The 13,573-nt window shown below is 45.6% G+C and overlaps 1 protein-coding gene across 6 annotated transcripts; it reads left to right on the top strand.

The window, feature by feature from the left end:
* LOC119407252 (uncharacterized) lies at positions 1 to 13,487 on the top strand. 6 transcript variants are annotated; one of them, XM_037674135.2, is made up of 5 exons: positions 1 to 172; positions 604 to 2,438; positions 5,998 to 6,227; positions 11,011 to 11,051; positions 11,679 to 13,486. In XM_037674135.2, exons 2-5 carry the CDS (start codon positions 793 to 795, stop codon positions 11,901 to 11,903), a joined length of 2,142 nt encoding a protein of 713 aa, XP_037530063.1. In that variant the 5' UTR covers positions 1 to 172; positions 604 to 792; the 3' UTR covers positions 11,904 to 13,486. The 6 variants fall into 6 exon arrangements, with proteins under 6 accessions (XP_037530063.1, XP_049275593.1, XP_037530060.1 ...); XM_049419636.1 differs by lacking the exon at positions 1 to 172 and having other exon boundaries at positions 204 to 2,438; positions 6,004 to 6,227; positions 11,679 to 13,487; XM_037674132.2 differs by lacking the exon at positions 1 to 172 and having other exon boundaries at positions 204 to 2,438.
* Positions 13,488 to 13,573: the final 86 nt, after the last annotated feature.

The raw sequence follows: 13,573 nt of genomic DNA, 5'->3' as shown, positions 1-13,573 counted from the left end.
AAACGACATGTTTGGATTCCGGAGCACAGTTTCGCAACCAGTCTTGTTGAGGAGCTGTGAATCATCGAGCATGTCGAGCCGGCTGACCCAGCCGGCGGGCAGCGGGTAACAGAAACTAAGTCTCGCCGGTTGTTGATCGCTGTCGGGTCGACGACGTCGGATCGCTACATGGGTACGTGGCCATATGTGGCGGGATCGCGTTTATTAGCGCGTCTTTTCGCTCCCATTGTTCCGCGATTTAATAACGGCACTAGCTACCGCGTCTCGCGACGTACCGGTAGCGATGTGGGTGCCTGCTTTGCCGCGTGATTTCAATGCATGCACCGTGAGCGCGCATGGCTTGCGCTTTCGGCCGCGCCTGTGGCTCGGTGCAGATGCTCTGGCTCGGTTGCTGCGCTCTTTCCTCGAGATTTCACCGCTTCTAGGCTGTGCTTTCCTGTCTCTTCTGCTCTAACCCTCTTTGTCCCCCTGCTGTGTCTTTCCTGTCTGTCGCTTCGCGGCATCAGCGCGCAAGCCATGTCTAGGCAACGGAGCAACTCTAGCGAGGCTATGGTGAAGTTTCTGAAGGACCGAGTAGAGTCTAACCAGGGAATCTCGCTTCAGAAGCTGACGGGCCACCTGTCCCAGCTGCCGTCCGACCTGCGCACCAAGTACGGCTGCTCCGTCAAGTCGCTCAAGATCTTCCTGCAGCAGTTCCCCAAGGTGTTCGTCATTCGCAACCAGAGTAACGTGTATGTGCGTACCAGAAGCCGACGCGCGACGACCGAGGAGGTGACCTCGCTGGAAGGCAGCATGGAGAGCTTCCAGACCTCCGCCTCGGACCGCGACGACGACGACGTGACGAGCCTGAGCAACGTCGTGGGCACTGTGTACCGGATCTTCAACGTGTACGGCTTCATCTCGGTCAAATACCCGATCAAGACGAGCGTCTACTTCGACGTCCAGGCCTTCGAGAACGCCGAGCACAGCAACTTGCCGTCGTCGGGGCTCCAGGTCAACGACACCGTCGTCCTGGACGCCAAGGCGGGACCCCGGGAGTGTGAGGCCAAGTTCAGGGCGAGCCGCGTTGCACGCGTCAGACAGACGTCGTCAAATTGCTCTTCACCGGCTCCCAACAGCGTCACCGGCAGCTGCGGTGGTGGTGGCAACTTGGGGTTGCCGATCGTCAACCAAAACGGCGTCATAGAGACTGTCAAGGCGAACTACGGATTCATCAAGTTCGGCCGCAACCAGAGGGAGCGCGCCTTCTTTCATGCCAACAACGTGGACAGGTCTCTGGGCAGGTCCATCAAGAACCTGCCAGACGTGTTCACCGTTGACGACAAAGTACGCTTCAATGCCAAGCCCAGCAAGAAGCCGTCCGATAAGGTCAAGTGGGAAGCCACTACGGTGTATCTGAGCCAGAAGTCGGGGCGGGAAGGGACCTTTGAGGATGATGAAAGTGGCAACGAGGTCTTCATGTCCGACGACGAGTCGGATATCCACGATATGCTTCACGACAAAGATACTAGCAGCTGTGACAGAGACATAGACGAATCTCCTGCCTTGGATTACCCGGACTGGGACTCATGCTCAACCAGGGCAGATTTCAGCGACACTACATCTACTCAAGGAAAGTTGGATCTAGTTAACTCGCCCCTGTCGGGATGGGAAGCCAGGCAGAAAGTTTCCAGCGAACGTGGCTTCTTTTACCCAGTATCCGAGACCGAAGGAACCATAAAGTTTGGCGTCAACAAGGCAAACACGGCTAGTGCGACAGTGGCCGTGACCTTCCGTGACAAGGAGCCGCTCGAAAATCTACTCTGGGAAGTTAGTGACGGGCAAGAAGTTAGCTTTGACGCCGTCGATGCAGGAGATAATGAGTGGGTTGCGACACTAGTGTGGATAGGGCAGAGGCCTGCACTGCCACACGTGGGCGACAGCGAAGACATTTTCAACAAGATTGTCAACAAAGGCACAGATGTTGACGGAGAAGACGCCAACAGTGTGCAGGAGCCTGCAGACGATTTTGGCCAACAGCCAGACTTCGGGCGGTCTTCCTCGCTATCCCCACCCCGTTCGGTCCAGCCGTCCGTCTCCATATACGAGAACGCCGAGGCTACGGTATTGAAAAGCATGGAGTGCATCGCGACATGCAAGGTCAACGAGTCTGGAGTCTTTAGGAAGATAGACTTTACAAGTGATTGTTTTTACAAAGATGGAACCATCTTCTTTGGTGACCTGAATGAAGTGCTTCATCAGGGGAGCATTGTCTGTCTCGACTATATGGTTGGTGTTAACAGAGGAGGCAAGGAAATCGTGCACTTTGACGTTGTCTGGCAAGGAAGGAGGCCGAGAGGCGTCCCACAGCTGAGTCCCGAAGAGTTCCGCAAGAGGCTCCGAAGGGATGGCGACACCACTAACAGCATCAACACTTTCGGAGACTTCGAGCCTGAAGCGTAAGTATCTAACCAAATTAAAGTATTAACAAAGGGTTACTGAGAAGGTTGTAGCAGAACCAGGCCCGTAGCCAGGAATTTTTTGGGGGGAGGGGGCACTTGCTGAAAACCTTGACTATTTGAGAAAAACACCTATTTTCTTTATTTTCTGCAAAACACCCCCTTCATAAATATTTTAAGTGGTAGGGGGGGCTAGGGCCCTCTCTCTGGCTACGGGCCTGAGCAGAACAGCACAAAATACAGGACAGTGAATGAAACACACAGGACATAGCGCTATCAACTCGTCTCGTGCATTGTGCAGTTCTGCCATAACATTCATTAATGAACTAGCCCACCTAAGTTTTGCCAATCCTACGGACTGCCAATTGAACAGATGTCACAGTCATTAGGGAAATCAATCCTTACTATTTTTACGAATCAGCGGTCCTAAAAATTGCACATTACTATGTTATGTGAGCTATTGATTCAATGGAGTAACATTTCACATCACTCAGTCGTGCATGTTCACTTGTGCCTTTAGGTTTTTGCTTGCTATTCACACTTGGATGATTGCAGATGGTGCCTAAACAGCTAGAGACAGTATGTGTCATCAAAACAAAAGTGTCGTGTACAACTGCATTATGCATGTTCTATTGGATAGTGTGAAAAATTTTGGGCGAGAATTAGTGAAGGTGACTAACACGAGTGGTAAAAGTTATCCCTGATATTAAGTAGTAGCGTGAAGTATTTTTCGCCTTAATACCCAACATGATGGATTACCAACTCGTCCGATCTTGCACCTAGCTAAGGTTGCGATTATTCCTTCACCATATATACGTGCACAGTGCAGTTGCTCGTGCAGGCATTCAGGCAGTTGAGAATTTTATTTCCCTTCCACGAACCTTCCCTACACCTTGTTGCCTTCCGCACAATTGATTTGCCACATTTTCTCTCTACTGTGAAGGAAAGTGTTGTTACAGCTGTTTCACAGAGCTGCGCAATACCCAAAATGCAGTGCATTTGCATAGGTCATTTGATGTGGCCATATGACGGAGCTAGTTGCCTCGATAACGCAGCACCACTGATATGCCACGTCTTCGACCGCAGATGCAACATACCCCGATCCAAGGCACGCACAAGTCGACCGGCAGATAGTACTTACGAGTTTCAGTAGGAAGCACAGAGAGTACTACTACCCGGTGCCACACTCGTTATCCATTTACAGATCTGAGGCCCGTACATGAGCATGCAAAAGCAAGACATCCTACTGCCCCCTGCTTCTTGAACTGCATTTTCTTGGGGCCAGCAAGTTCCTTTCTGTTTAAAATAAAGCAGTGAGAAAAAATTGTGGAAGAAAGTTCATTGCAAATTATGCACTGTCATTCTACACACTGGATAACATCTGTAGGTGATGTTTTGGGGATAGTTGTGTGAATGCAGCGCAGTTAAGGCCAACAAAGAATGCCTTGAGAGTTGGCAGCATAAAGTTAGGCAAGACACAGATACAGAAATAAACATCCTCTTTTTGTGTGCGTTAAAGACTTACCAGACTCCGTAGCATGTAGCAATGCTCAACCAGTGAAGTTAAATGGCAAGAATACACACAGCAAGGAGGTTAAAAGAATGCGAGATTGGTGGTACTAGTTACGACTTTAAGAAAAGTGCTCATGAAGTGCACCCCTTCAGCACCCTTTGTCAAGGATTAAGTACAGCCACTGCAGTGTAATTACTCACTGATCACTAATTGCAGACCTTACTTTTGCACAAACTACAAAGCAATGGAACGAAAAAACCAGACTTATTGCTTTAAAGTCCAAATGGAACAATAGTTTGTTCTGTGTAAAAAAACCTTAGTTTTATGTAATGTACGCATAGAGCAGCATATTTTTGTACATACTGTGGGCCCTTGTGCCTAAGGTTCAAAGTCGCAGCCATAATACAAAAAAGCAGCAGGAGAACCTGTTACAAGATTATAGTGTAATATCAGACATAACACAAGGCTGAACAACATAGGAATATGTCTCTGGAAATGTGTGATAACAGCTTTACAACAGAGCTTTAGTATAGCATAAAACGCTTACATTAGCATCTGCATGCGTCTCAATGGTAACGCTAACACAGGGCACACTGTCTTTAGACACATTAAATGTAGTGAAAAAGCACCAAAAGCAAAGACTAGTTTATGCCATGCAGTGCACTCCGTCTTAGCATTAGTGTTGAGACACGCACTAACTAAAGCGTTTTATGATTTATTAGGACCATCTGTTAGCAATACGCTCAAACCTCGTTATAACGAACACGGATATAACGAATTATTGGTTATAACGAAGTAAGTGAATAATAGTCTTGTCATAGCTACAGTGTTACAAATAAACGTTTATAACGAATTTTCGGATATAACGAAGTTATTTTTGTGGCAGATGCAACTTTGTTATAATGAGGTTCGAGTGTACTTTGAAATGGTGCAATGACTGAACTTCGGTGTTGCAGCAAAAACTAAGATGATGTCTGGACTAAGTTGTTACAATCAGAAACTATGCATGAACAATAAGTGTATTACTTATGAGTTACTATTCTGGCGAAAGTAAGGGTTACAGAGCCCGACGGTGCGTTGTGGGTCTGGTTAGTAAGGGTGAAAGATATCGCAATGGGTCCATCACCAGTTTACAATTAATGGAAGCAAAAAATTCTGAACTGCACTCGGCGTACTTGAAGAGTGGGATTACTGTCTGCGATCCATTATTTTAGATGGAGGGTCAAATCGTGAGAAATTTCTACAAATAAGCTGGACTGCTTTCCTTTGTACTCTTTCAAGACACTTGATACCTAGTAATAAGTACAAGCCTCAAACTGTGCATGCATTGAGTTGCTGTGCACTGCCATGGAACATGGACCCTGCCGATAGAATTGTGGATAGGTTTATCAAAAGCTCCGATGTTGCCCAAATAACATGTTTGGCTGCGGATACTCTTGATCGTGTTAACCCTTTCAGGCACTTTGCACATAATTGTGCACACAACTTGTTTTTGCTAGTTGTGGCGACTAGTGTCTGAGAAAGAGCAAGACACATTGAGGTTTGTATGAATTGAACCTCCTCCGTAATAAAGGTGTCTTCGTTTAACTTCTGTTATACGTGATCACTTTGCTGAAGACACTACTATGTTCGACGAATCGTTCGACGTGCCACTTTCCGCGAGCCACATCAAAAGTATAATATTTATTTGCTCGAAATTAACATAACTGTAAAGGAGACTACACTATATTTCAAGCTTTAGATTTGATTCTAGTTACGCAAAAACAGAACACGAGTGACTGCAGGATAAATAGTTAATTACATTTTAATTCAGATTACTTACTATAAAACATAAATCAACGTTGCAATAGAATGCTGAGTGCTAGAAATAATTTTGCGGAAACTTGACGCACTTATAGACAGTTCTTCATCGGTGGCACCTGAAAGGGTTAAATTGGGTTTGTAAACTATGCTTGCGTGCATAAATTATGCAATGCCCGTGGCCCTTTTGCTACATTTGCCTGCTTTTCCAAACTCAACACGTCGTCTCCTTTGCCCTTTGAGCAGCGACAGTGTGGAGGATGAGGAGGAGCCTCGCACGCCATCTCAAGCGCCTTCCTATGAGGCAGCCATTGAGGACGACGAGGCAGCCGTCGAAGACGACGAGCCGTGCAGACTGAGTGCACCCAGCGGCTCCACCTCAACATCCATGACGGGGATCCCTCTAGATCCGTCCCCGGATGACGCTAGTCCTGTTCGCTTTGAGCACATTCCAGGAAACCAAAGAGGAGGTTGTGGTGCGTAACTACGGCACCGATACAGCTCTTCAATATTCATGTTTTCTTTGGCGATAAAGCCATAGTTCCTTAAAGGGACACTAAAGAGAAAAAGTATTTTTCTCGTATTAGTAGTAAATTACTCTTTCTCAATTCCAACGTCACCATGCTTGCCACAAAAAGGTGCCAGGTAACCGAGAAAGCGCGCAAAAAAAATTACACCATCTCCCGCTAAAGGGGACCATGAGGCGATGCGAAGCCGGAGCACTTGCACGATCGCGTTCCGTTGGCGTTCGTTGGGCATGCTACCGACCTCGCGTCGTGGGACGCGAAGAGGGACGCTACGCGCGTCGTATCTTCCATCTAGCCTGGCCGTTAATTCTCACAGGGCGAGCGGGGAACGCGGTCGACAGGCGGGCGAGAGGGGGCAGCGTAGAAGAGGAGAGAGAAGGGGAGGGGACGCGCATGCGCTCGAGCTCATCGCGGCGTTGCGCAGGAGCGAATTTCGGCATGTCGCCCGCGTTTCAGAGGAAGAGTGGAAAGGGGGAGAGGGAAAGTGGAGAGGGAGAGTGGAAAGGGGGAGTGGAGAGGGAAAGTGGAGAGGAGAATGGGAGAGTGAACGTGGAAAGGGGGATGGGAGAGGGAAAGTGGAGAGGGGAGGGGAGAGGGAACGTGGAGAGGGGTAGGGGAGAGGGTGAGTGTAGAGGAGGTGTGTGGAGAGGGTATGCGCATGCGCAGTAAGGGTGGTCACGCCGCACACCACCACCACCACCACCACCACCGGATTGAGCTCCGCCTTAAGATACTTCGCATCTAAAAGAAAATGCAAGTGGCAACATCACCTTAAAATTTCGACACAGAACGTCAGTTGTCATATATTTTGATGGCATTTAGTAGGTACTACATATTTCCTAATCGGTAAAAATGAATTACGTTGTCCTCTGCGGGAGCCATAGACTTAACATACCAAGTTTAAGGAAATTTTCGTTTGGCTAATGTTGCCAAAATATGAAAAATGCACATTGAAATCAGTGACGCCACGCGTAGAGGGTTCGGCATGAAATTTAAAAATGAGTTTGACCTTGATTTTCTATTAATAAATATTATGGGGGGTGGTGAAATTAACGGCGTTAGGTTTCGCAGAGTACAATTTATCAATCTAAACCATTTCGTTGTTTTACTTTAACCCTTTGCGGTCCAAAACCTTTACCCACTTTCCGGCTCTAGCGGTCCGAAACTATTTCGCCAGTTTCTGGCGCCGCGAATAAAAACACAAGCTGTGGAAGAGAAACGCACAGGATATTTATTTTTGCTCCTGCATTCTGCAGGCAACTCTTTTAGTGATATTTGGGCAACGTATGATACCGCTCAAAGCATTCCCCTGTGTGCAGGCCAGGGTTATTACTGCAGGTTTCCACCGCCGCCGTCGTCGTCTTCGTCACTCACTTCTGTCGAATCACTGTCATCACTGTCTGGTGGAGGCACGTAATTCTCTTCCTCACTAAAGTCATCCTCGCTTTCGCTAAAAGCACCGCCGTAAAACGCACGCGGTGAAAACGTGGCCATGCTTCTCAGCGAACCGCGCGCGCGAGTGGGTACGCTCTAGGCCCCGTGCTGATCATAGTGCTGCACCCTAGTGTCAAAAAAGTAAAACCTCAACAAACAAAGCTCACTTATTCCTCAAGAGATGGCCCTTCATGTATACAAAAAATGCGCGCGACTCGCGGTGAGAAAACAGCAAAATTTAAACCACGAACACCCTTGTCGGGCGGGGCCCGACAGCGGACCGCTACGGCCGTGTTGCGTTGTCGGGCGCTGCCCGACAACGGACCGCAAAGGGTTAATGTCCCTTTAAGGGGGGGAGACTGTTCTTAAAATTTTCAAAATTCTTGATCAATTGTGATGATGAAGCTTGCAAAGCTTTTGTATATTTGTGCACTGCTGATTTCAAATATGAGATTTTCTTGTTGCACATTATGTAGTTTTTAAAATGTCGGTCATTTCATGTACCTCTTTGGGCGCAAAATTTTTCCAATACTGGGACTGTTATAAATTAAGTCAGTATACCACAGTAATCTCAAATGAGAACTGCGCGTAGTAGAACAAGAATGGATGTTCTTAACCCATTACTAGCACAAAAGTTATCGCATGTTGAACATTCGTGAATGAGCTGATGTCAAGCTGAGATTTCGCTTAGTAATGTTCAACATACCACTTTTGTTTAGGTGGACTTAGGATATCCATTCTTGTTCTACTGCGTGCAGTTTTAATTCCAGATTATTGTGATAGGCTTATTTACTTTGTAACTGCATTGGTTAAAAAAATAATAATCTCGATCCCAATAAGGCACATGAAGTGCTTGGTATCTTAAAAACTATATATTGTACTAGAAAAACAACTGCATATTTGAAATCAGGAAGATACATAAACTCGGAAGTTTCATCAAAATTGATCAATAATTTTTAAAAAGTTTTCAAGTGCCATGTCCCTTCTTAAAGCGACGCTGTGTTTGCTTCTTCCTGGGGCTCTGGTGCTTTGTTGAGTCCTCGCCAGGTAGTCAGAAACTTAGACTACATATGCCTATGCTAAGTCCCCGGGTTTAGTATAGGCACAAAACATGAGAGCCTATGTAGTGCAGCAGGTGACATCATTCAGGCAGCCAGACTTTGCAGGCTGTACAAAGTTCATTAGTTGCATAGAATCTGCTTATTTCTTTCTGATGCTCCTAACCACAGTGCTGCAACGATTTCCCCCCAAGCTTCCTGTAGAACAATGAAAAACAGTTGTAATTTTCCTTTGACATACAGCCATCATGGTAAACTATGCACACTTTCGCTTGTTTTGATGGGCTTTCTTAACCCTGTGAGGCACTTTGTAGTGAGGCACTTTGTACACGTTTGTGTACACAACTTGCTTTTGCTACTTGTGTCGACTAGGGGCTAAGAGAGAGCAAGGTACATTGAGTTCTGAATTAATTGAACCTCCTGCGTAATAAATGTCTTCATTTAACTCCATTTTGCTGTGTATTCCTGCATATGTTCACTTGGCTGAAGCACTACCAAGTTCAACATGCCGCTTTTCACGAGCCACATCAAAAGTATAATTTTCGTTAGCTCAAAATGAATATATAACCAAAGACGAAATTGCTCCATATATTTCTAGCACGAGATTTGGTTCTATTTACGCAAAAACAGAACATGAATGACTTCAGGATAAACAGATGTTTAGTTGCAATTTAATTAAGGTCGGATTACTCAAAAACACGCAAATCAATGTATGACATTAGTCTTGTTGCAATAGAATATTGAGTACCTTGGCATAACGTTGCGTAAATGTGACGCATTTACAGTCAGTTCTTTTAAGTCGCGCCTGAAGAGGCTAAGCATCTTCTTTGACAGTTTACATTTTGGCGCTTTAGATGCTGTCAAGCTAGCAAACACCTTTGCACATGCGTATTCGAAACTAATATTGCAAAATAAACATTGCCTCAATTTACAAGCACTAAGGTTGTGAAAGAGAGCACATTGCAAAAGGATAACAGAACGCTTCAGAAGGTTCAACTTGATGCCATAAAGATATCAGAAATAAACCTAAATATTAATTTTAAAATCTGGCAAGAGAATAATGAAACTAAAGGAATGCAAATAAAACGGACAAGGTAGAAAACGGAACTGTTGACGACACCGCTCTCATCTGTCTTGTTCTTTGTATTTTTGCTTTTAGTTTTCGAAGTATAAGAAACCAATTTGTCCTACAACTTATGTGCTTGAATTTCTGTAAAACTGATCTGTCATTCACTCCTGGCACTCGCCGCTGTCTTCGGAAGGAGCTGTGACTAATTTTACCTGCCTTGCCTAGCTCACATCTTTGCAACTCCAAGAAAGGAATCGCTTGCGTCAGGTCTTAAGCGATTTGTTTCCCATAGCTGCCACAAATGGTGCACGAGCACCTTGGGGCATTTAGATGCGCAGTGCTCGAGGATAGCTCCGCGAGAGAAGTAGAAATGACGTTTCATAGTGCTGTTGTGCCTCACTCACATCGGCCGATTGCATCCTCTGCTTGCAGTATCTGCTGTCTTACCGTACAATCCACCTTTGCTGTGGATTTCATTCATTTTCATTCGTTATCTCTGCACTTATTCTGTAAGTCTAATGGGACACTGATTATCTGCTCTTTGTGTAACATGGCTCGTGTTGTGAAATGCATCCAGCGAGAACGAACATCGAACAAAAGTGTACAGTAAGTAGAACCTTCATATAAGGAGCATGAATATAATGAATGGCACATAATGAAGTAAATATAAAAAGATTTCCTTAACAACTGCACAAACGCATGGCTTCGAGCACAGTTCAAATTATGAAAAGGGAGGAGTAATACGACAAGCAAATGGGAGCAACCCCCTCCCCCACACACACTTTTCCAATTTGATTGCCTATTACACTGCCACATTGAGAAACCTTTTCTTGGCAAGGATTCATGAGAAGATGCACTTTGACACAAATTTCAAGTTCATCAAAAGACATCAGTGTGCACATTTGTGGATGATCGAATTTTTTTTTGTCATGCACTTGCACGATTGCACGACGTGCAGCAAAATGTACAGCACCGCATGCGTGTGTACTGCCTTTCTCTGCTTCGGTACTGCATGCTGTGTTCGTTGTCAACAATATGTATATATAGACTTCGTTGAGTGAGGCACGTTAACAGTTGACCTATACATAACTGCACAGTAAGCTACACAGTTCGTTGTCTTGACAGCACGACGTGCCATACTGAATTTGCTTTGCTTGTGCATCTGTTGCAGGTGATATGGCAGGGGCTTCCTTCTTCACGTCGGATGTAAATGTGAGTCACCGTTTCTTTTATTTTGTTGCATCATGAATAAACGATTCATTTGAACTAACGATTACTTGAACTAATTCCTGTTCTAAATGCCTATTGCACTTCCTAAACTATTTGACAATTACATTGTGATATAGTATGGGGCATAAGTTAGGATGCCTCTAACCCTCTTGTCGCTCCCATAAGTACTCGCCCACCCTTTCTTCCAAATGGCTGGGCGCATGGGAGCCAACATTGGGAATGCCCAAGGTTGGGCCTGCATTGGCCCAGCTTCATTTTCTGCTGGGGCAATACGTCGCATAAAATAGGATGCCTATAACCCTCTCATCACTCACATAAGTACCCCCCCCCCTTCCAAATGACTGGGCACGAGGGGCTAACAATGGGAATGAATGCCCAATGTTGGGCCTGCATTGGCCTAGCTTCATTTTCTGAGGTAGCGATTTGTAATTAATGCAGGGACGCGTTATATTAATGCTACAGCATGATGCGTGGCCCGCGCATTCCTTCTTGTGTTCATGTTTCAGCACTGTGCTAAACAGAATTTTGGCCAACCTACTGCTTTGCAATTTGCCATACTGAAAGCTTCGGCCTTGCACGTTCATTTCTTATTGCCGTACTGGTTTGCAGGATGAGGTGCTCCAGCGACTAGCGAAGATGGTGGCAGCGGAAATCACCGCCGAACGAGAGAGGACTCGAATCATCCTCCGTGACATTGGCGTGCAGACCGAGGACGAAGACTCGTTGCTGTTGTCTTTGGTGAGGGCAAAGGGCAAGCCCCCGACACTGGTCAGCTCTAGCACCCAGACACTGTCGACAGGAGGCATCAAATCGGAAGAGCTCTTCATCAACTGAACGACCACACTGGGGTGCTTTCCTCGGGGACTTGTATCGAAGCGGCAGCGCGGCGTTTCAGTCGTTGCCTTCCTTTTTTTTTTAATTGTTCTTTTTTATAAAGCCTCAGCCCTTACACCTGTTGCCAGCCAGTGGAGAAGAATGCTCATTAGGAATGAAGAGACACCTTCCAAGAAGATTCCATTTAATGCCATTCCATCGTTTACAACAGTTGAAAAAAAGACCTGCCTGCAAAGCGGCGAGGGCAAGATCGCAACAATGTGTGCCGGTGACCTCCCACTCCCAAAAAATGCATCCTCCGGGGAGGCTTCACTGTTTTTTTAAGTACTCTTGCCGTCGAAGGCATGTCTTCCAAGCGTTTTTGCAGGACAGCCAACGAACGCAAATCGACAGAAGGCTGCCAGTGCTTTGCCCTGTGTTATCAACTGCGAAAGCCCACAAACTTTTTTCTTTTTACCCGTCTTTCATGTCTAAGCTTCTTGCTGTTGGGCTTCCGTGGCAATAATTCATCAATTTTTAATTTACAAAATGTGGCGGCCAAGAATACTACTTTTTGTCATCATATAGAGGCAGGTGGCAGTTTTCCTTCAAGACACCCTTGACAAAGCAGTTCCTTGCAGTCAAGCCATTCCATCCGTCGGCTAAACAAGCGCAGAAGTTCTCTTAGCTTGTCAGGCACTGTTTGTGTTTGACTTGGACCGAATTGTGTAGTGTGAGAGATGCGCCAGCCGACAGTGTGATCTGTCGTCATGGGACTGGAGTGTTGAAATGCTCATGCCTCAACAGACCCTTGTGATCGGACTACATTGGCAGTGTAGTAGTCTTGCCAAGCATCTTTCTTGTACAGAGTGTTTAGTAATGTTTGTACTTGGCCGGATATGCAGAGTATTGCACCTGCAAAATAGAATACCACCAAATGGCATTGCGCAAAGGTCGTTCAGCAGCCAGCGGCATAATATCAACAGCCAATCACCATTTTCCTGCCCGGTGCTGCCGCCCTAGGAAGACTACTCGATACAGTCATGTCTCTATCTGCGCGGCATTGCGTCTTTCGCATACAGCGGGACAGCAGACAGTCTTCACTTGCGATGATTTTTGTTGCCTTTCATTACATACCAATACGTGCCACTCTGCATGTTTCGCGACAACCCAGAAATTCTAATAAATTTTAATTGCAACACTATCCAAAATGTGCCATCAACGTTTCTCGTGCACGTTAAACAATTACGTGCAACCTCTTCTGTTCAGATGCGACAGAATAGTTTTGTAACTATGTCTAGTATACGCTTATGTTGGTAAAGAGACTTTTTAGACTTACTTTGTTACAGGTAATAACTTGTTACATATCTATTCTACCTGCATAGAGGAAAACGCTAAATCACACTTAATAAATTATTCATTGATAATTCTGTCATTAGTACTCTGATCATAGGAACAGAAACTTAAGGTCAAGGTATCACTTCTTAAATTTGAGCTTGCACCATAACCTGAACGTCGACATGATGTAATAAATTTCGATGTCTTTCTTTTTTCATTTTTCGTATTCTGGCCGCATTCGTTAAATAAAATATTCTGAAATTTGCCATATTAAGTCTCTGGCTCCCTCGGAACACAATTTGTATCAGTTTTCAATGATGAAATATTCTGTAGACCCCTAGGAGATGCCGCCA

This window comes from Rhipicephalus sanguineus, chromosome 10, assembly GCF_013339695.2.
Source record: "Rhipicephalus sanguineus isolate Rsan-2018 chromosome 10, BIME_Rsan_1.4, whole genome shotgun sequence".
Classification (NCBI taxonomy): Eukaryota; Metazoa; Arthropoda; class Arachnida; order Ixodida; family Ixodidae; genus Rhipicephalus; species Rhipicephalus sanguineus.
Note: the sequence above shows the minus strand (reverse complement) of the source record. Positions and strands in the feature narration are given on the sequence as shown.

Excerpts from the sequence above, each read along its gene's own strand:
- LOC119407252 (XM_037674132.2), top strand. The coding sequence starts at position 319 with ATGCACCGTGAGCGCGCATGGCTTGCGCTTTCGGCCGCGCCTGTGGCT. Across the intron at positions 2,439-5,997 it reads GGAGACTTCGAGCCTGAAGC|CGACAGTGTGGAGGATGAGG; the intron begins GTAAGTATCTAA and ends CCCTTTGAGCAG. Across the intron at positions 11,052-11,678 it reads TCTTCACGTCGGATGTAAAT|GATGAGGTGCTCCAGCGACT; the intron begins GTGAGTCACCGT and ends ACTGGTTTGCAG.